Source organism: Aythya marila, assembly GCF_965140915.1.
Source record: "Aythya marila genome assembly, chromosome: 27".
NCBI lineage: Eukaryota > Metazoa > Chordata > Aves > Anseriformes > Anatidae > Aythya > Aythya marila.
In genome coordinates, this window is record NC_139068.1 from 4,619,706 (window position 1) to 4,639,615 (window position 19,910).

Genomic DNA, 19,910 nt, shown 5'->3' on the forward strand with positions numbered 1-19,910 from the left:
GTGCAAGCTGGCAACTAGCGTTGAGGGTAGGACGTGACTTTGCTGCTAAAACTTCTCCTGACAGTTGCTGAATTGAGTTCCATCCATCCATCTCCAACTGCAGTGGTGGAGAATTATAATCTCTTATTTTTACGTGGGCAGGAAGCGCTTATCAGTGACGGGTAACCTGACTAAAACAAGGCCACAGAGGTGGTCGAGAGTGGAAGTGAGAGCGATGTCTAATTGCTTTGCTCCCATAGTTCAGCCATTACAGGGTTGGGTTACAGGGGTAGGCGCTGTTCAGGGGCAGAGCGATGCACCAAAAAAAGGGGAGTGCCCACTTTATCTCCATTGCTTCATTAAAAAAAAAAAAAAGAAAGAAGAAAGAAAAAAGTGTAAAGGGCAGCGCGTGGGCGTTGGGAAACGGTATCTTCAGGATTTATTACCACTTAATGCGTGTGTCTCGCATATCACAGTACTTTGCACCAGTTGGATGTTAACACAGCTGGAATCAATGGCTTAGCAGCCTAAGCTTGTGTTTTGTGTTTCGAAACGGCCGTGCTCCTGGAACTGCCCGCTCCCAGCCCGACAGGGTCATCGCTGCCTGTGCTCCCGTCCTCCTGCCAGAAATGCCGCTGCTGGCCGAGGCCTTGACTCCTTGGTGGGGAAATAAACCCGGTGCTGGTGGTGTGGAGTTGGGGTTCATGCCATGGGGCAGGGCAGCTGGTGGAGCTGGGTGTGCTGGGAGGAATTTGGCAGGGAAAATGCGCTTGCGGAGGAAGGATGCGCCCATTTGTGCAGTTCAGAATTGTGGTAACATCTTCTGCTTGGCTGTACATCACACCTAAACGGTCCACAAAAACATGAACCTTTGATGATTCCTAAATCTTTATCAGAGATAGTACTTTTACTTGGTGTCTCAGTGCCACACATCCACTGCACAGCTCTGGCTTCTCTTCTGGCTTCACCTATTGTAGCCTCCATGAGGCAGCGATTACTGGAGGAACTGTTGCTCATCCTAAAAGACTTGCTAATGAATTTGGAGGTTTTTATTTTTTGTTTTCCCCTTTTTCACACGCTGCTGCATCTGAGCATGGGAAGGCAGACCTGAGGGTGTTTAAGGTTGGACATGGTGCTTAGGGACATGGTTTAGTGGTTGACATTGGTGGTTGGGTGATGGATGGTTGGACCAGATGATCTTGGAGGTGCTTTCCAACCTTAATAATTCTGGGATTCTGTGAAGAGGGGATGGGAATCCTGTTTGTAACCCTGTGGGGTTGTTCCTGGTATGGGATGCTCTGAGAACTGCTTCGCTCAGGCAATTCTGCCTCCGTTTTCTCAAGGCGGGAAGACCTGAACACCCCCTAACTTATGACAGAAAACGTGAGGTACAGATTTTCATTTTATTGCTTAAAAACCACATGGCACGTCCAAAATTCCCAATTTCTTCCTCACTTCAGGATCTCCCCACTCCGCGGACCGACACGGGGCCACCTTTCCCTCACCCCCCCCCCTCACCCCCCGAACCCTTCCCTGAGGCGCGAACGCGACCTCACCGCGCATGCGCCCCTCTCCCCCCCCTCCTCTCCCTCCCACCCCTCCGCGCACGCGCCGCGCTCCCCCCTCCCCCTCCCTCCCTCCCTCCCCGCGCACGCGCCCCGCCGCCCCCTCACCGCCCCCTCCCTCCCGGCTCCGCGCAGGCGCCGTGCGCGCCGCTCCCCCCTCCCCTCCCTCCGCACGCTCCGCGCCGCGCATGCGCCCCACGCCTCCTCCCTCCCCCCTCCCCCCCCCCCCCTCCCGTCCGGCGCGGGGAGGGGGATGCGGACGGGGGAAGATGGCGGCGTCGAACAACCCGCGGAAATTCAGCGAGAAGATCGCCCTCCACAACCAGAAGCAGGCCGAGGAGACGGCGGCCTTCGAGGAGGTCATGAAGGACCTGAGCCTCACCCGCGCCCACCGGGTGAGGACGAGCCCCCGAAAATGGGGTGGGGGGGTGGGAGGTGGTGGGGGGCGGGGGGGCGCGCGCGCTGAGGCGCTGAGGGGGCCCCTCTGTGGTGACGGTGCTGAAGGGAGGGCGGAGGGGAGGGGGTGAGGAGGAGGAGGATGAGGAGGGTGAGGGGGGGAGGAAGGGCGGCGCCCCCCCCCCCCGCACCTTGTCTCCCTCATTCTCCTCACGGAGCTTCGCCCCCTCCCCCCCCCCCCCCTCCTCGTTCCCCGGGCCGGGGGCAGCGGCTGCGGGCGGGGCGGGGGCAGCGCCCCCTGGTGGGGGCGGGAGGAGGCCTCGGGTCGGGGCGGGGGGCAGCGCCCCCCCCATCCCCCCCCCACAGCCCCCATCCGCATGGAAAGGGGCTGGGGGGGGCTGGGAGGGGGTTGTGAGGGACCCAGGGGGGTCGGGGAGGGGCTGAGGGGGGGCTGCGAGGTGCGGTAGGGCCCGGTCGGGGCCTGCGTGGGGTGTTTTGGGGGGGTAGGAGGATGGGGGGGGGTGGGTTAGGGCCTCCTCGCCCCTTTCTAGGGCCTTGTCTGGGTGTGGGGGGGTCCCCATCTCTCAGCCGTTTCCAGGCCTGGCTCTAAGGGGGGGGTCCCCATCCCTCGCTCCTTGCCAGGCCTGGTTCTGAGGGAGCTGGGGGGGGGGGCCCTGGGACAGGCCTGGCTTTGAGGGGGGGTCTCCATCCCTTCCCTTTGGCAGGCCCGGCTCTGAGGGGGGCTCTAATGGGGGCCTTCGTGTCCCTCACCCCTTGCCAGGCCTGGTTTTTAGGGGGGCTCTGAGGGGACTGTCCCCATCCCTCACCCCTTCCCAGGCCTGGCTCTGGGGGGGGTCCCTCTGCTCGCCCCCACACCGCGGCCCTAAGCCTTGCCTGCCCCCAAGGCTGCTGGAGCATCCCCGGGCCCTCAGCACCCCGGGGAGCTGCAGGACCCAGTGTCACCTCCTGTCCCTCCTGGGCCCTTCCGATCCCTCCGTGGCTCCTGGCGGCTCCGCAGAGAGCTAACGGCAGAGGGGAGGCGTTTGCCAAGCACAGGCAGCGTTTTCTGGTTCACATCCCCGGGTATCCCAGCTTTTCTGCGCCGTTCTCGTCTCACCTGCTCGTGTCGACGCTTTCGTTTCTCTTTTTAACTGTTGAAGGGAAATTTACAGCCTTGTTTGCGGCTGCAGGGGAACAAGAGAGCGCACAGTTTGGGTTCGCAGGAAAACCTGTGTCAGGATAGAGTCAATATTTGTTTGGAATCGATGCTGCTGCTGCTCAGGTGTAAAACAAAGGCACGCTGCTGCTGTCAGCCCCGGCGCGGGAAGGTGCGGGTCGGAGCTGCGCGTGCTGAACTGTTTGTTGATGTCTCACGCAGGATGCCGTGCTGGAGCTGCTGCTGGAGTCAGCTGAGAGCATGGCGAGGACAGGTTAGAGATGTTGGCAGTCACTGGACTCTTCTTGTTCCTTGAGCCTCTGTTGTGCCTCCGTAGCTCCGTGCCCTGTTTTTATTTTTTTGCCTTTTGGTGGCCAGTACCTGGCTACCACTGGAGAGCTGGATATTCTCGAGAGAGTTCTTGAAGCCTGCAATTAGAGATGGTCCTTCAGGTAGCTCTTACGTTTGGCATCCTCCTTCTGCGAGATAAGGATGGCCATAGGTAAGGATCCCAGTTTGGTTTCTCCCAGATCTGAGCGTTCCTAGTCCAGGGTTTGCATATGCAAACCCATTTTATTTTCAAGAACCCGGTATTGAGAAAAGGACCCAAGCTGAATAAGTTTGTCTGAGGATTCTGGGTACTGAAGTGATGGAAACACTGACCAAACAGCTGAGTAAAATGTCTCCTTTGTAGACTTTTTCTTCTAAATTCCATGATTTCATCGGTGTTTAAAATACAGTATAAAAGCAAAAAGGGGTTAAGCACAACTTTGCCGTTTGCTCTCATTTTCATTTGGCAACCAGCGCTTCGCTGTCAGTTCGAAAATGCGTTACTCAGTTTGTGGAAGCAGCCCAAAATTTCTGCTGCCTTTTCATTATTAGTAATTGTCTTTTTGCAATGTTTACCATCTCGTCTCTTTTATTGTTAGTTACTGGTCACAGCAGAGGCAGGGAACTACCGTTCCACCATTTCTGGTGTGTTCCCATGCTGTCCCTGAGCCTGCTTTGGGACCTCTTAATCTTCCACCTATTTTTGCTGCTCAGCCCACCTGAGATTTTTATGTTATATGATTTTTTTTCACCCAGGACAAAGCAGCGTGTGATGTTCACCCTTTACTTGTGTATTGCAGTTGACAAAAAAAAATAATCCCTTTGCAAATGAAATCGCTTTGGCTTCCAAAGCATCCCCCAGTTTTCAGGAGCAGCAGAGTCCTGGCTTGCAGCTGCCCGATGCAAAACGCGTTTTAGCTGTTCTGGGAGACGCAGAGCTTGCAAAGAGCCTTGGAGGTGGGTGGCTGATAGAAGCACTGGATCTGCTTAATTGTCTTGTGAGTGGGACCTTCGTGTTTATAATCCAGAGATTTCTGCCAGTCCCATAGTAACAAAGTGGGTGAGGAGAGGGGGAGTTTGTTCTGTGTGACTCCGGTATTTTGCTTGTGGTTCTGCTCCTCTCCTTTTTTTTTTTTTTTTTCTTCATGTAAAGCGTGAAATTCTAGAACCGCACTGATTTCTGCCTTGGGGATGAGTTGTTTACCAGGGCCTACTCTCAGTTTCTGTTGTAACGCAGCCCGGTGCTGATTGCTGATGCCTTTTAAAATTGCAATTAACAAAACAATAACGTGTGAGATGACACAGGTAGTGCTGGGCTCTTCAAATGGCGTTTGAAGGACTGAAGTTTTTAAAGCTTGTCACCTGCATTGTGGAGGCAGCTCTTGGTCGGTCAGAAACATTCTCGGCTCCCCAGGGCTGATTACCTATTTATTTATTTAAAATACACGTTGTTAAAGTCACTTACTTTTGAGGGATTTCAGCTGGAGCTGTGTTTGAGCTCCCTCTTATGGACTTTGCAGTGTTACCGTAAAAAGAAGACCCCCCCCCCAAAAAGCCCTAAACCCCAAAAGCTGGAGCGCTGGGCTGACAGTGATGGTCCCGCAGCGAAAACGGGGAGGAAAAGAAATGAGGTGAGCAATGATGTTGGGAAGCTTCCCGCAAAACTCCAGCGCTGGTTACACACCTGCCACATCCACGTGGCCCCCGTGCAGGCAACTCGGGGAGGGTGTTTCAGCGAGCTCCTGCTTATGGCACCTCTCAGAAGAAGACCTCTGGTAATAGCCAATACTCCTCAGTCATGCAAAATTAATTTTCTCTGCTGCCAAGTCCTTAGCTCAGCGCGTTGTCGGTCTGTGGTGGTGCTGTGGCAGGGGCTCTCTGCGTCGTTTTAGGTGGCATCAGAAGTTGTGGGTGCCTGTGTTGCTTTTCAAGGTATTGAAAACTATGTGAAGTGAAAAGTATTTCACGTTCACATTTAAAATATTTTAAACCCGAATATTTTTACTATAAAGGTCCAGTTCTAACTGTTTATTTCCAGCTTAAATGGAATGTAGTGGCGTAGCTCTCCATTGGTAGCCATTTGGCTGCAGTGAAATAAAAAGAAAATAGAGTAAAAACAACCCCTAGTTTGTATTCATACGTGCACAAAGGCACACACCTCTAATAAAATTAATACTTACGCGTGAGGCAGTTATTTGTTTACCTGCAGCTGCTTGCTGCAGCAGAGATCAAAATCCATAGATCTTCATTAGATGCAGCTAGTATGCAAAACAGTATTTAAAAGCTTACTTACATCGGGGTCGTTAATCTGCAGTTTTAAAAATGATAAACACTAACGATGGTGAGACGGTGTCACAGTGATTCCTGATGTCTTCAGGATGTTTTTGTTTAATAATTTGATTAAAAAAAAAAAAAAAAAGAAATTCCTGGCTGCCTAACGGCATTTTCATACGACTGAAAGATATTAAAGAAATGCATCAAATTAGTTCTCAGCCCTCCGAGCTCAGCGCTTTCAGCTGGAAGTAGTTTTGTGCAAGCCAGTCGTGTTGGGAGTTCCTCTTGAAACAGAAATGTTGGACTTGGAGCTCTGTGTGCTGCTTTTTTGTCGCTGCTGCCCCAGCAGAGGGTTCAGCCCCTGCGCCCGCTGTGTCCGGAGGAAGAAACGGGGCGCGGGGGTGTCCCCCAACAGCCCACCCCGGGGTGCTGCCGGTCTCAACCACGTGTCCCGAAATGGCGATGAGGCCTTGGTAGTTCTGCACAGGAATCAAAGTGAAAATGGGTGAAAAGGTAAAGCTGAGCTCCCCGCGGGGACACAAAGGGGCTCTGTGCTCCTGCAGCCGGCCTGAGCTGTCCAAGGTAAACACAGCGAGTCGCCTCTGATGTGCCACGCTGCCCAGCTCGTGTGCGTGTAGCAGCATAGTATCGCTGCTGGTAAACCACGTCGGGGGCTTGTTGTGTTATTTTTTCGAAGGAGATGACGACTTTTTGATTATTCATCATTAATGTGCGTTACGGCTGCTCGCAGACGGAACCTTTCTGCGCAGCGGCCAGCTCCTTCTGCTCTGAGGATCTGGCAGAGGTAGGGACAGTCCGCGGGCACGTGGGGCTGTGAGCGTGCAGCTGATGCCTGGCACTGCCTTGTTGGGAGCTCACCGGGTGAACGGGTGGAGCTCTGCTCAGCGTGCTGCAGTTCGGAGCTGTCTTTAGCTTCAGCCCTGGAGAATATTTGCAGAAATTTGCATTTGTAGAAATTCTGTAAGAGCGTGAACGGATTTGTAAGGAGTTTTGTAAGAACTTTGTAAGAACGTGTTCTCAGAGCTACGTGCAGCCAGCTCTCCCAGCTATTTGAGGGTGATTTGGGGTTTTCCTCCGAGTGAATTACACACCCACAGAGCTGTTCTTGCAGAGGTGAGCTCTGCTCACAGTTAAGATCCTGAGCAGTTTTAGGGCTGGGTACTGATTTTTAATTTTTTTTGTGTCTTGTATTTACAAGTAGAGGTACGAAGTGTTGATGGCTTTGAGGTATAGTGGCAAAGGCAGGAGTTGCAAACCTACAGGAGCAAAAAGTTTGGTCAGCAGGAGTTGATTCTTTGTTAACCTGCATTACCTGCTGGCATCCGTAGAGTGGCAGAGGACAACGAGCATTGTCCCCAGTAAGTTTCGGGGAGTGGACCACAGACCTGTCCCTCAGGAATCCCTCAAACATTTTTCAGGAATAGGTTGCACTGAAACCTGCTTGCAGCACTCATTTGGTCTGGGTGCAAACTGTCTTTGGTTTCACTCGAATTTTTTTCTACCGTGCAAACTTCGTTTTACTTCTCTGACCATTGTGGATTCCCTGCGATAACCGGGGAGGCGCCTGCTTTAACCTGCAGTTCATCAAGTTCTAAACCGACTTGCTTCCTGGTTTCTGATTGATTTATTGATGCCAATGGCTTCAGTTAGGATTCCCTTACTGGCCTGGTAGGCAGCAGACCCAAGTTAAACCAAGCGATGAGCCCAGGCTTCGAGGTGAGCTCCAGCCCTGCAGCCTCCAGCTCTTGCTCGATGCACGGTAAGAAGCCACTGAGCGCTGCTGGACACCTGCACCAGGGCAGTAATGGAGTGCTGATTTGGCAAAAAACGGATATTTTCTCAAACGGGGATTTAAGCAAAATGGCTTAAAGGCTAAATATTTGTCTTAGTTTTCTGGGTTTTATCTCTAATTGCCAAGGAGCGTGTTCTTGGGCTGAATTACAGCAGTGTTGTCAATCTCCATGAACTCCCCAAGGGTGTGTGCCATCAATATTTTTGTACCTAATGCACTATTTGTAACTCGAGCATACTTCAGGGCTCTTTGCAGCAAATGGGATACTGTACCTTTTTAAAAAAATACACATATTTTCCTTTTTCAAGTAGCATTTCTAGTTGTGATGGCTGGAGCTTTACCCTAGCGTTCTTGTAAATGTGCTGCAGTAGCTGTTGCTTTGTAGCCGAGGAGACATGGTAGCTGACAGGCTTGGAGTAAGTGGGTGAAAAGAAGCAAACTGTCAAAATCTGGTAGATTTTTTTTGCGAACATAAGCTTGCAGCAGTGTTCATTTTGTGACAGCAAGAAGTTGCGACCTCGGCGCTGCTTCCTTTTTTTTTTCTTTTGGTCGAAACTACTTCAGTTTCAACAAAAAAAAATGCAGTCCCAAAGGGCTTGGTGTAAACTAGAGGTGGCAGCCAAACTGTAAGTATTTATTAACTCATTAGCTAAGATCTGCGTATATGATAGTGTGTAGGAGTTAATATTTAAAATGCTGCTTTGATTTGTGTCAGATGATTTGCATAGGATGTTTAGTGCTGTGTAAATGATATCCAGGAATACGATTTCTGTCAAGATCTCCTCTGGCACTTGTCGAGCCAAATGAGCTTTGCAGAAGCGCGTGTTTGTCAACCAGCGATGTTTTCACATGATCTCATTGCTACTTTATAAATTATAAAGTTGTAGCTGAGCGTTGATAATAGTTTTGTTTTGCAAATTATTTCCCAGGAACTGCAAATTCTTCCCCTTGTACCAGAACAATCCTTTGCAATCAGACAACAACACCACCACACACCCACAAAAAACTGGGTCTTAAATAATGCAGCAGCAGCCTTCCAACCTCAGGCTGCAGTAACAATTCTGCAGCACTGATGATCCTTCCTGGTGTAAAAGCCTATATTTCGCGGGCAAATTTTCCTTTTTTTTTGCAAGTCCGTCCTATCCCTTTGCTTGAAAACTGGGAAAATCTCCCTGAGATGTCCCTGCTGCACCACTCGGTCGTGGTTTTTAATACGGCTGCGTGTCACCGTGTACCAGTACAACGTATTGATGGCAGGCTGCACTTCTCTCAGATGAATTTTCAGTTAATTTTGACACCCAACCATTACTTCTTGTGTTAGAATTATTTTCCTTGCCTGGCCAAGGTTTCAAAGGGAGGGAATTGGGGCTGATTTCCCCAAATCCGTGTGTTTTCAGGCAGATGATGATGGTTCTCAACTCCAGGTGTACGTGTATGTCTGCTGTTTGTGCTCGGTGCTCTTTGGACTCGTTGTGGTGGAAGCAGCATCCTGTAGAGGTGCAGAAGACTCTTCCTCTCTTGTTCTGGAGTCCTTACGCGGTGTTTTGATACCTGTAAGCTGGCTTAAGGGAGAAAAACCTGTGGCAGAAGGGAAAACTGTGATTAATACATTGCCTTTTCACCTTTTTCCTTTCCTTGCTGTCCTTTGTCGGTCATGTTCATGCAAATTATTGGAGGGGGAGCTGGCTTTTCCCTCCTTCTGTCTGTGTGTCCAACACGTGGTGACTGTCCTCATTGTGGGTTTTCAGTCCTGGGTCCACGAGACCGTTCTCCCCCGGTCTCTTCAGCGTTTTTCCACTCGTGAGGGAAGAGCAAAAATAATACCTTCCGTATTGAGCAAGTTTCCACCAGCCTACACGCATCCGAATGCCTTATTGACCTTCTCATTGTAATTAGATTTTTCACTTCTGCAGTGCAATGATTACATTGCAGGAGCATTCTGCATTCGAAGAATTTGGACTCTAATGGCAGGCTTTTTTTAATACCTGGGGGATTGTCTGGAGCTCCGTCGCTGGAGCTATAAGCAGTTCCTTGAGCCGTAATACGAGGGCTTAAGGGTGTGCTGCAGTAGGAGCAGCGCGAGGAATCAGTGGACTGCAAAGTTTCGTGGTGAATTTGGGGATGGGGGAATTTTTGGTGTTGTGAAATGGTTTTATCCATCCCTGAACCTACAGGAGCCTCGGCAGCAGCAGTCTCAGGTTTGTTCTGCAGCACTTGGGTTCTAATGGAGCTGGCTGAGCTCGTGGCAGCTCCCCGAGCACGGCTAGGTGCAGCTGACAAACTCCAAGGAGCCCAAACATGCCCTGTTTGTCTTTTAATTTACAAAACTCGTAGGGTTACATAACTGAATTTTCATTCTTTCGCTAAAAATAAAAAATGGAACATAAAAGCTATTTTTATCTTGCTTAATGAGGGCATCTCCACTTTTTTTTTCATTTTTTTTTTTCTGAGACGTTTCTCTAGGAGGAGCGGGTACAATTTGGGAACATTTTTGTTAGACTGGACACATTCATCCTCTGAGATGTTGCCCATCAGCCAGCAAGCAGATGTGTTGCCCTACTCAGAATGAGTATTTCCTTTAAAGTAGGCTGCTAGAATAATAATCAGCACTAAAGTAAATAGATTTTGAGCATAACACTAGGTTTAAATGCATCAGCAAGGCAAGGAATTCTTTTTGCTATCAAATAATCAATGAGTTTCGAGCACGAGTCCTCCCTGCAGTATTACACCGGATTATCGGCGCCGTACACGCGCTGCTCTTGCTGAGACCCGTTCAGAAAAGAAGGGTGGCACTCTGGGAACTGAGACGGGATCCGGTTTGTTTTTAAAAGCAGTGCAAATCAGGTTTGGTTCATATTGTAGCTTAGCTTGGCTCTCTGCCTGGTGATAGAGCAGAACTCTGAAGAATAGTCACTATTTTAAGTCTCCTTGTGCTGTATCCTGTTTTTACTTGCGACTCAGTTGTGACTGCGAAGTTTCAAACAGTAAACCTTTGTTCCCCAGAAATAGCAAAGTGTTTTTAAACACAGGGTGACAGCCTGTGTATTGAACTCGATTGTTATCATTAGGCAAATTCTGCAAGGCTTGTTCGTGCCCTCAGACCACGAGATACCCAGAGCTTCATAACAGTTTGTTTTCTGGAGATAGTTAAATGCAGGTAATGCGTAAGGAAGGGCCACTCTTTGAAGTTATGCTGGAATCAAACAAATTAAATATATATGTATATAGATTTAATGAAATTCAGCATTAATACTACCTTCTTCCCTCTCCCCTAGCTTTTTCTCCGAGACTTTTAAACTTTCTGGTTTGGTCTCTTTGGATTTACAGGGTAAAGGTTTTTATGCTCTGGAGTGTAATGTGGATGTGGGGTGGTTTCTAAATAGTAACGGGACGCAGGGAGGTGAGATGTTTTCACTTTCACATGAATTCTAGAAGACACCTGGGGACGGGGGCCCGGGGATGGGTGTAATTTTTATGGCCCCGTTTCCTCCCAGTTTTGGAGCTGAGGCAATCTGGGGACTTGGTTTCAGCTCACGAATGGTGCCTTGGAATTTGTAGATGACTCATAACAGGACAAAACAATCCAGTTAAGTGATCTGAGGTCTTAAATAATCTCTTCAACAGGAAGGTGAAGAAAACATCATGAACTCATGAGTAATAATTGGCTCTCTTGGAGTGCTAAAAGTGCAGTGATTGCTCGTTGGCAGGGACTCAAGTGATCCCTGTTTAAGCTTTGCTGATCAATATATATTTCAGCTCTTATGAATGAAATTTATTTGACTGGATTAGAATGCTTTTAGCAAAGCGGTATTACAGTTACCAGTTGGGAGAAGTTTGTTTTAAGCTGGTTTGTAGTAGTGACGCTTTGCACCTGAGCTGCTCGGCTGCGGGGGCCGGGGCCGGGTGTAATCTTTTCAGATTTGCTTTTCGCCTGCTCCCTGCATCACAGATCAGCCGGGTGGCCCAGACGGGCTTTCGAGGAGGGAGAATCTACAGCAGGATAACTACTGTGCCTCCTGAAACACAGAGAGAGCGCTCCTTCTACTCGCAGTCCTTTGCTTTCTGGACATAAAGCAAAAATTAAATGATTTTAGATAGTCCCAGAAGTGAACTGAGACGAATACCTTCCTCAAATGGCTAGCACTCTCATAAGCACTAAGGGTGAGAACTTACTCCTTCATCTCCTCTTCAAAGCACAGAATCATTCAGGACTTTAAAAAGGTTTTTATGCAGCCCCAAGGGACCCGTGCTGGTGTTCCAGAAGAAGCATCCCCTCTGAGACCTGGTGGTTACTGGTAAGCAACTGGAATCGTGGTGTCCCTGTGTTACATCAGGCCACTTTTGAGTTAATCAGGTATATAAAAGCTGAAGTTAGCTAGCTTGCTGTCCCCTGTCCTCTAACTAGAGGATTTCATTACTCTAGTGGTGAAAACCCCTTCTGAGGTCAGTTTGGGTTTTGATTACATCTGGGGAGAGCTCCCGTTTCCTTCTGGCTCCGTGAGATAGAGGGGCAGGATTCTGCCTCCCCTTCCTGTCCCTGCAGGCCCTTGCACAGAGTTGTTTGAGCCGGGCTGCTCGCGGGCTGTAGCAGAATCCCTTTGGTTCTGGTCTTTGAATGTCACCTCCAGTTTTGTTGTTAATATCTAAAGCCTTTGAGAAAGGAAAACCATCCGTCCTTGGACAGCAGGCTTGATGGTGTACGTAGCTGTCCGCTGATAAAAATCAGTGTGGTGCTGGGTCTCGTGTGTTCGGTAAGCCCGAGCCTGTGCTGCTCTGCCTCTAGCAAAGAGTTTGTTGTGAACTGGTTCAGCGTGGCAAAAACAAAGCTGTTGCTGTCTTGTGGCTGCTAAATTCCAGTTTATTGCAACAGATTTTTTTCCCCAAAAAAGAAGCAAAAATCCCTTTTTTTTTTTTTTTTTTTGTTGCTCAAATTTTTATTATTATTGACTATATTTGGGCTGGCCTGCAGAGTTTTTTTTGTTTGCGTCCCAAAATGTCGATGTGATAATGGAACAAATACTTGAAAGTGACTTAAATGACAGTTATGGTGATGGAAGAGTAAACAATGATGTAGCAGTTCTGAAAGCCTGGGTTCAAATCCAGTTCATACCATATGTCTGGATTTTTTCGTGGTAATTTTCACTTAGTTTGTAGTAGACATTTGGCTTCCTGTTTTGGCTTGGTAGTACTTCTCTCTGCAATATCTATTGCACTAGGATCCTAACAGCATTATAAGGCCAAATAGGATTGGCAGAGGCAACAAGGGAAACTTTCGCTCTGCTTGTCCGCACTTGTCTGTTTCTAGCCAGTGTTAAAATCTTCACTTTCATGACAATAAAAACATACTAAAATTCAACAAAACATGGCAAGACGCTGTGTTATAAAGCTGATGATGGAATATTTTAAATCCCAAGCGACCCAGACGGAGCAGCTGCTATCACTGTGGATTATACCTTTCCTCTAAACTTCAGACTTCATTTCCTTTACCAGTCTTCCTGGGAGGAACAGCTGTGCATTTGGATCCGCTGCTGCTCTTGGATCAGTACTTGAAACTGCAGGAAATAAGTTGTTTTAAAAAGCTGGCTTGATGGAGTTTCTTCCTGATTGTGACAGCCCAAAGGAGAGAGAAATGCGAGGGATTCTCTTTTCTTTTTCGTTGACAAATTCATCTGTGAAGCTTGTCTCCATTAGCCAGGGAGCTGTGAAGAAGCTGGTTGTGCTTTTTCCGCTCCAGTGCTACTCTGTGTGTGCGGGTTTGCTTTTCCTTGTTGCCCTGCCTGGCTGATTATTCAGAAAGAAAAGAACAGTGTCACTTCTTTGCAGCAGGCGCATTTAAATGTGCTCTGATTTTTAGAAGAATGCAGTTTTCAGAGTTCCCTTTTTATTTCCGCAGCATTCATTAGCTTTAAGGCGCTGATAGACTGCTCACTTCTGTGTAATTCAAGATATTTTTCAGCTAGCTCTGTGGTCAAGCCATTTTCTAGAGAATCAGTGTCTTTGATCAAAGAACTTCAACTGTAATTTCCTGATACTGCATCTCTACGGTAGGCAGGGTAGCATTAGGTGCTCTGAAATACGATTTAGAAGGAGTGGTTTCGCATCTCACCGTTTATTTCCCCTGCCCATCAGGACGTACTTTGCATCGAGGAGCAACTCCTCGTGTACGCATGCTTCTGTGCATGTATGCTCAAATGAATTAATGTTGTTAGAATTCATCAACTAATTTTTAATTACGTGGAAAATGAAAGGGAAGGGCTAAAATTGCACATGGACACCCATCTCTTCCTTACCCACTTATTGGGCTATTAGATAACGTGCGTAGGTGGGTTTTAATCTGTACATCTAAATAATGGAAGTCTTTTTAATTATTTGCAATAAACTGTCAAAAACCCAGCAGCACGATTAAAACCAGTCAGTATTCACTTACCAGTTGTGCTCCGACTATGAAAGCTTTATATAGATTTAACAGTCAGGCGCTCCAAAAGTCCTCCTGATCTTCGTTCAGCCCCTTGTGCACGAGCAGGATGATAGCCTTTAATTAATTTCTCACTTGTGCCCCCTGCCTCGAGCAGCAGGAAGCAGGTAGCAGTAGGGGAGGCTGTTCGATATCGGGGCTTATCGGTGTTGTTCAGCTCGTGGCCCAGGGCCTCGGAGCACACTGCTCCAACTTGGGTTTGCTGATAGGAAAGTGAAGCCTCCGGGGAAGCTCTCCGTGCTGTATGCTGTTCAGGAATCCTTGTTCAAAACCAATTTAATCTTTATGATTTTCTTGTAAGGTGATTATTCTCCTTTTGTAGGAAGATAGCTGGGGTGCAGGCTTTGGAATAAAAGGACTGGGTGTTTGCAGTGTCCTGTTTGACAGACCTGCTGCCCCAGGGGAAGGCAACACCAGGTTTTTGAAGTGCCTTATGCACAGCACGGGTCCAGGAGGAGCCCTTCACACCCATCTAGCATCTTTGATTGATCCCCCATATTTTGTGTTGAGCAATCTGGAAAAAGCAGCCGCCTCTGAACAAGGCTTTAGTTGCTCCTGCAGTGCCGTGAGGACTTCGGTGGCAGGGAGAAGACAAACGCCTGGCTGCTGTAACCGCTGGGCCCTGCTCTCTTCAGCTTTGACTCATCATTTTCATACCTTCCAGCCGCCACGAGAGCAAAGACGAGGTGTCCTCAGGCATCAGTGCTCTTTGGTAGGCAGCCCTGAAACACAGCATGAAGTTGGACCACGCGGCTGAGACAGCCTGGTGTTGGGCTCATCCCCTTGGGGGCTCGAGCTTTTGTCTCCTGTTTCCCTTCTACTACCAAAAGCCCATCTGTAGGGTGGATGATCCGAGAGAAACCAAGCTCACCCACAGTGCTTTTTTGCTAGTTAAGCTTCTTTAACGAGGTGTCTTTCAGGTCCTGAGAGTTCTGGTGCAAGGAGAGGGGAAGGTTTATTCAGCTTTCCTGGGGAAGAATTAGCCAGAGCGCCGAGACTGCGTTCCCCGTGGCGTGATCTGCTCGCTCGCCTTACAAAACTGTGTCCTCCGTTGCTCATGAAGCTTTTCACTGCTAATAACTTTCTCTATCTTCTCATTATTAATATCAATTTTAAGCCTCTGGCTTTAATGAGATTGTGTCTGGGTCTGCTGATGTGGAGATGGCCTGACAGCTGAATACCTGCTGTAATTAATGAAATTGTGGCTAACGTTTAGATTTTCTTGGCTTACCAGGGTTCTCTTTTATTGCTTTCTGAGTCCTCCCTCATTTAATTAAATAAATTCTAGACATCTTTCATGAGGAGTTGTTTTAGTAAATGAGCAGTTACTTCAATGTATTTATTTTAGAAATTGATTGGATAGCCAGTGTTGTGTTCTAAAAAATGGGTTTATAGAAAAAAATAATCAGAATATTAACAGGAAAAGGGTTAGTTTGAGGGGGAAGGAGGACCCAAACTGTTCTGGTGGTCAGAGCAGCTAGTTGATTGTTGGATACTTCTCAGCAACTTCAACCCAAATGTAAAGAACTTTTAAATTTAATAGTTAGGTGGCTAATTAGGTGATTTGTAGCTAATGGCTATATTGCCACCAAGTCTAAATGCAATAACTGTGAATCATTAAATAGAAGTTAACTGATCTTTCTTTTTTAAGGCTGTGTTTGCTTTTCTTATCAACATGAGGATTGTGAATGGGAAGAAATCTCCCTTTGAAGAAAATACTTCCCCTGGGATTCCACTGAGTAACTGACTTGTCTTGAGGGTTTGTTTAACTTAATGTTTAATTTCACGCTGGAGAAAGAAGCCAGATTAGTAGTTCTGGAGGCTTTCTTCCTCCTGCTTGCTCACGGAGGAGGAAGAGCGAACACACTTGACCTGGAAAGTTTCTCACTGCGCTGCCTGCGTGGTCTGAGAAGTCTGCTTCTGTGGGCGAGGGGGCACGGGGGTCTCTGCTGCCGAGCATGGTAATTTAAGTGCTTCTTCACTGAGGTGTGGACCCTTCTACCACGAGCTGGGCTGTGAATTCGTTCCTAGGGAACGAGGGATCAGAAAATAGCAGTGACATATTAATGGGGATGCCAAATCAATCCCAGCTGGCCTAAAATCGCCAGGCACCTGCACATTCTTTTCTGCGGCACTTCCTGCTTCTGCCTTAGGAGAAGGCATTCCTGAAAATGTTCACATGTGTCCGACTGGCAAACTTTGGGCTGATTTTAACAACAGGATTTGCCTCTCATACAGCCTTTAAAACTTTGAGTTAATCCTTTAAACAGAATTTAATTTCCAATTAAGCCATAATGATACATTTCTAATTTTAATCTGCACTTGTTTTGCTGCTTATTAGCTTCAGCAGGCTAAAGAGAGAGCTTTCTGAAGTGAGAAGCTTTAAATTTATAAGAAAGCTTCGTATGGAAATTGCAAACCAGCAACAGAACGGTTATCATGAAATCTTACTTCCTGTATTCATCAGATATCTTAGTGTTTTTTTAATTTTCTCAAAAGGACGCTACACCCTTTTATTATACTTATGGGAGTTAAATCTTCATGTGTAAAAAAAGGGGCATTTTAAAAGAAACAGAGTGGGTTTTGATTCACTTAATTCTGGTGTCAGATTAGCTGTTTGGGAAGAATGTAGAGAAGGTGAAGTGTTCAATTTTAATAAATGCTTCCATTGATTCCCACCTGCATGCTTTTGGACACAGAGGAAATCTGTAGGAGAACTGGATATGCTTTTAGGGACATGTCCCCCTCTCCTTTTTTTTTTTTTTCCTGTATAGTTTGAGTCTTTCTACACACACAGCTGTACATCCAGCAAACTAGCCCAGTTTAAATGGAAACAATGAGGTATTTCATACAAATGGATTCCCATAAAAGCTAATATCTGGAAGCTTTTTGCATCATTAGCTATTAGAGCAAGTCAGTAATTGTGTTAAATGCAATGTTTTTGATTTCTTACCAAAACATTACGTGTCCAGCTCTGTTGGCTTGAGTAAGGTCCTGTAATGTTACTCTGCTGTTAGCTGAGTTAGGAACGTTGCTGATTGCAAATTCCTAATTGCTGCATGGAAAGGTAACTGCTCCTTTCTTCTTTGCTGTAAAGGAGCTGATATTGCCTTGCAGAATGTTCTGTCATCTTTGCAGATATTATTTATTGGTTTTAATATAATTTCAAATCTTCTGAACCCATAGTGTATCTGCTTCTTATTTGGGGAACAACTTCAGCCATGCTAGAAAACTGCTTATGCAAAAGTATTTTGTTTAAATGACGAAATAGGTCTAAATTCATTTTTGACTTAAAACTTTTTTTTTTTAAGTAGCAGAAGAGAAATGCTGGTGGAGGGAAATTACAGAATCAGTTAGGACCTGTCATTTGGGAAACATTTTTCCTGAACGGGAATGCCAAGCAGAAAGAAAATAGTTCAACAAGCAAAGGCTTTTTCCTTAGCAAAGGCTGTCTCAGGAAAGAACTGGAATATTTAGCAATAATTTTCAACTGTCAAGCAGTTATTATCTTGGCCGCATAATACATAGATGGAAAAGCTGTAGCATAAGTTCACTAAGTTCTCATGGTTCAAGAAATTAATATGTTTGGTAAACACTGAGTAATTCCTTATCGTACTTTACTATTGAAATTCATATAGATGGTGAGTTGTCTCCAATCGAATCTAACCCCGGGAGATAAAGCTGGAGTTGTCATGAGACTTCTTAAGATTTTAAGAGTAATCTGATTCTTTTCTATATAGAAAAGGCTCCTTTTTTTTTTTATTTGTTTTGAATAAAACCCCACAGTCCCTTTCTTCGAGCCTAATCCCCCCAGATCTCAAATTGTGCGGTATACTGGATTTACCTCATAAGGTATCCTTATAGGAAAAGGAGGAAACGTTCATTTTGGTTACAACCAATGTCGATTTTCATTTTCAGTGCTGCTTTTCTTCATGAACAGGTCCCCTTAGTCAGACTCAAGACTCCTGAGTCGCCTCAGAGCCTAGCTGTGAGATCTGCAGAGGTTTTGCCCATCCTCTGCTTTGAAAGCCTTGACAGGATTTTGCTCGAGATCTCGGGTCGGGGTGACGGTAAGGCCTAATTTCGCAGTATTTAAAAGATTATTCCTTACCAGCTAAAAAGCTGATGGTGCAAGGAGCTCGGAGAGAGGCCTGCTCTGCTTGCTCTTGATCTGAGAGGCGGCCGTCGGCGGTCTCCTACGTGTGGTGAGGCCTGGAGGCCGCTCGCCGTTCAGGGGCAGGAGGCTGACGAGAGGAAAAACGCGGATCCGTGCGCCGGGGTGATGATATACGATAGCAATAACGAGCGATGGCTTTCCTTGGTTTTGGCATGGATCTCCCCAAGTGTTTATTGAAGGGAGCGTTCGTGAAATTAATGATACACCAAAGCCATTTAACGAGCTCGTTTTCGAGTGCCGCTTCAGTTCGCGATCTCTTGTGTTTCCTCATTTCCACATTTAACTGCAGTGGAAAGACAAATGGTCGTGACCTCCCTATTACATTATGCTTTGAGGTAGGTATATACGGGGGAAGGCTAAAACATTAAAAAAACATAAAGCAACCCCCCCCCAGGGTGTCTTATAGTAGGTTCTTTAAAAGAAACCAACACCTGTTGAAGTACTTACTTCAACATTTGGCACAAATCCCAAGCAAGCCTCTTTTTTTTTTTTTTTTTTTTTTTTTTTTTTCTTTAACAACAAAAACATATGTAGAGGCCAGGCAAAAAAGCACAGCTAGTTCTGATGTTGTGCTTTTAGTGATCTGCAGCTATGAGCTAGAGGGGCTGTGACTCATTAAGCGACACCAGCGCGGAGCGCTGCTCTAATTTCTTGTGGCGCTTCATTGTGTGTCAGAAGAAAGGCGGAGGGACTGTTTCTGGCTTTTTAGGTGGGATCTTTCTAAATCTGCAGGCTGAGGGGATTTATCCGTCCTTTTGTGAAGAAGAAAACATCAAATGCTTTGTAGCCGGTGCCCTGCCTGGACAGCGAAGGCCTTTGAGGGTGCCCGTTGCAGTGAGGGGCCTTGTCTCCAAGAGCCGTCTTGTAATGTTTGGATTAACTCAGACCCACAGATAAAGTGAGAGCCTGTGTGCTTGGAAGTCAGTGTCTTCAAGGAGAGGCCCTGTGAATAAAGGCTATTTGAGGTTTTTGTAGCGCTGGTTTTGTGTGTGCAGCTCTCCTCAGGGCGATCTCGATTCCTCCACAGGGATGTCGCCATGTCCCAGCGGCCCAGTCCCTTTGCTCCGTCCTCTCTTGGTGGCACTGCTGCGTGTGGTGGCATCTTCCCTGTCAGCACTGCTCAGCATTGCTGTTCTTCCTATTTCTCTTTGCTCCTTTTTGCTCTTCCTACATTTTTGCTCCTTTACCAGAGGACTCCGCTGAGATCGCGTTGTCAACACGAGAAGTGCTCTCTCTTCTTCACCATGCTGGAAACATCTCTGCTTAACCTCAGAGTCTTTGTGGTAAAGCTGTAGAGGCAGGGCCACTTGTTTCCATCCTGCCACTTCCTTTGCTTCAAGAAAGTGTAGAGAAAAAACCCGTGTAAACATCCAGTTTGGGGGATGCCGCATTTTCTAGTATTTTTCTGATCTTTGCTCTTCAAAACTCTGGCGTTGCAAGGCAAAGGCTTTAGGATCTATTTGAATGAAACTAAACCAGATTTGTTGATGTACACACCACAGTGCCTTAGCAACCGACCTGCATCTAGGCCAAGAGCTGAACATTTAGTCTTTAAACAATCCTTTGCTACCAATCTAGGAATGTTCTTGCATTTCAGAGTGCAAAACGAGCCAGTTGACATCTAGCGAGGAACAACATACATTATAAAATACGTACTCCTCCACAGTGGGAGGAGAGGGACTTATGTAAGCTCATTTCTTTGCTACTTTAATTGTAGTTTCTCAAGGCCTTGAGATGCATCCCTG

General features: G+C 47.0%; 1 protein-coding gene across 2 annotated transcripts in view; it reads left to right on the forward strand.

The window, feature by feature from the left end:
- Positions 1 to 1,778: 1,778 nt before the first annotated feature.
- The window catches only part of CRTC1 (CREB regulated transcription coactivator 1), a 45,984-nt gene continuing 27,852 nt past the window's right edge, over positions 1,779 to 19,910 (forward strand). For both annotated transcript variants that reach the window (XM_082779952.1, XM_082779953.1), the window contains exon 1: positions 1,779 to 1,939. In XM_082779952.1, the coding sequence (XP_082636078.1) occupies positions 1,814 to 1,939 (126 nt within the window). In that variant the 5' untranslated portion in view covers positions 1,779 to 1,813. The remainder of the gene's footprint in view (positions 1,940 to 19,910) is intronic.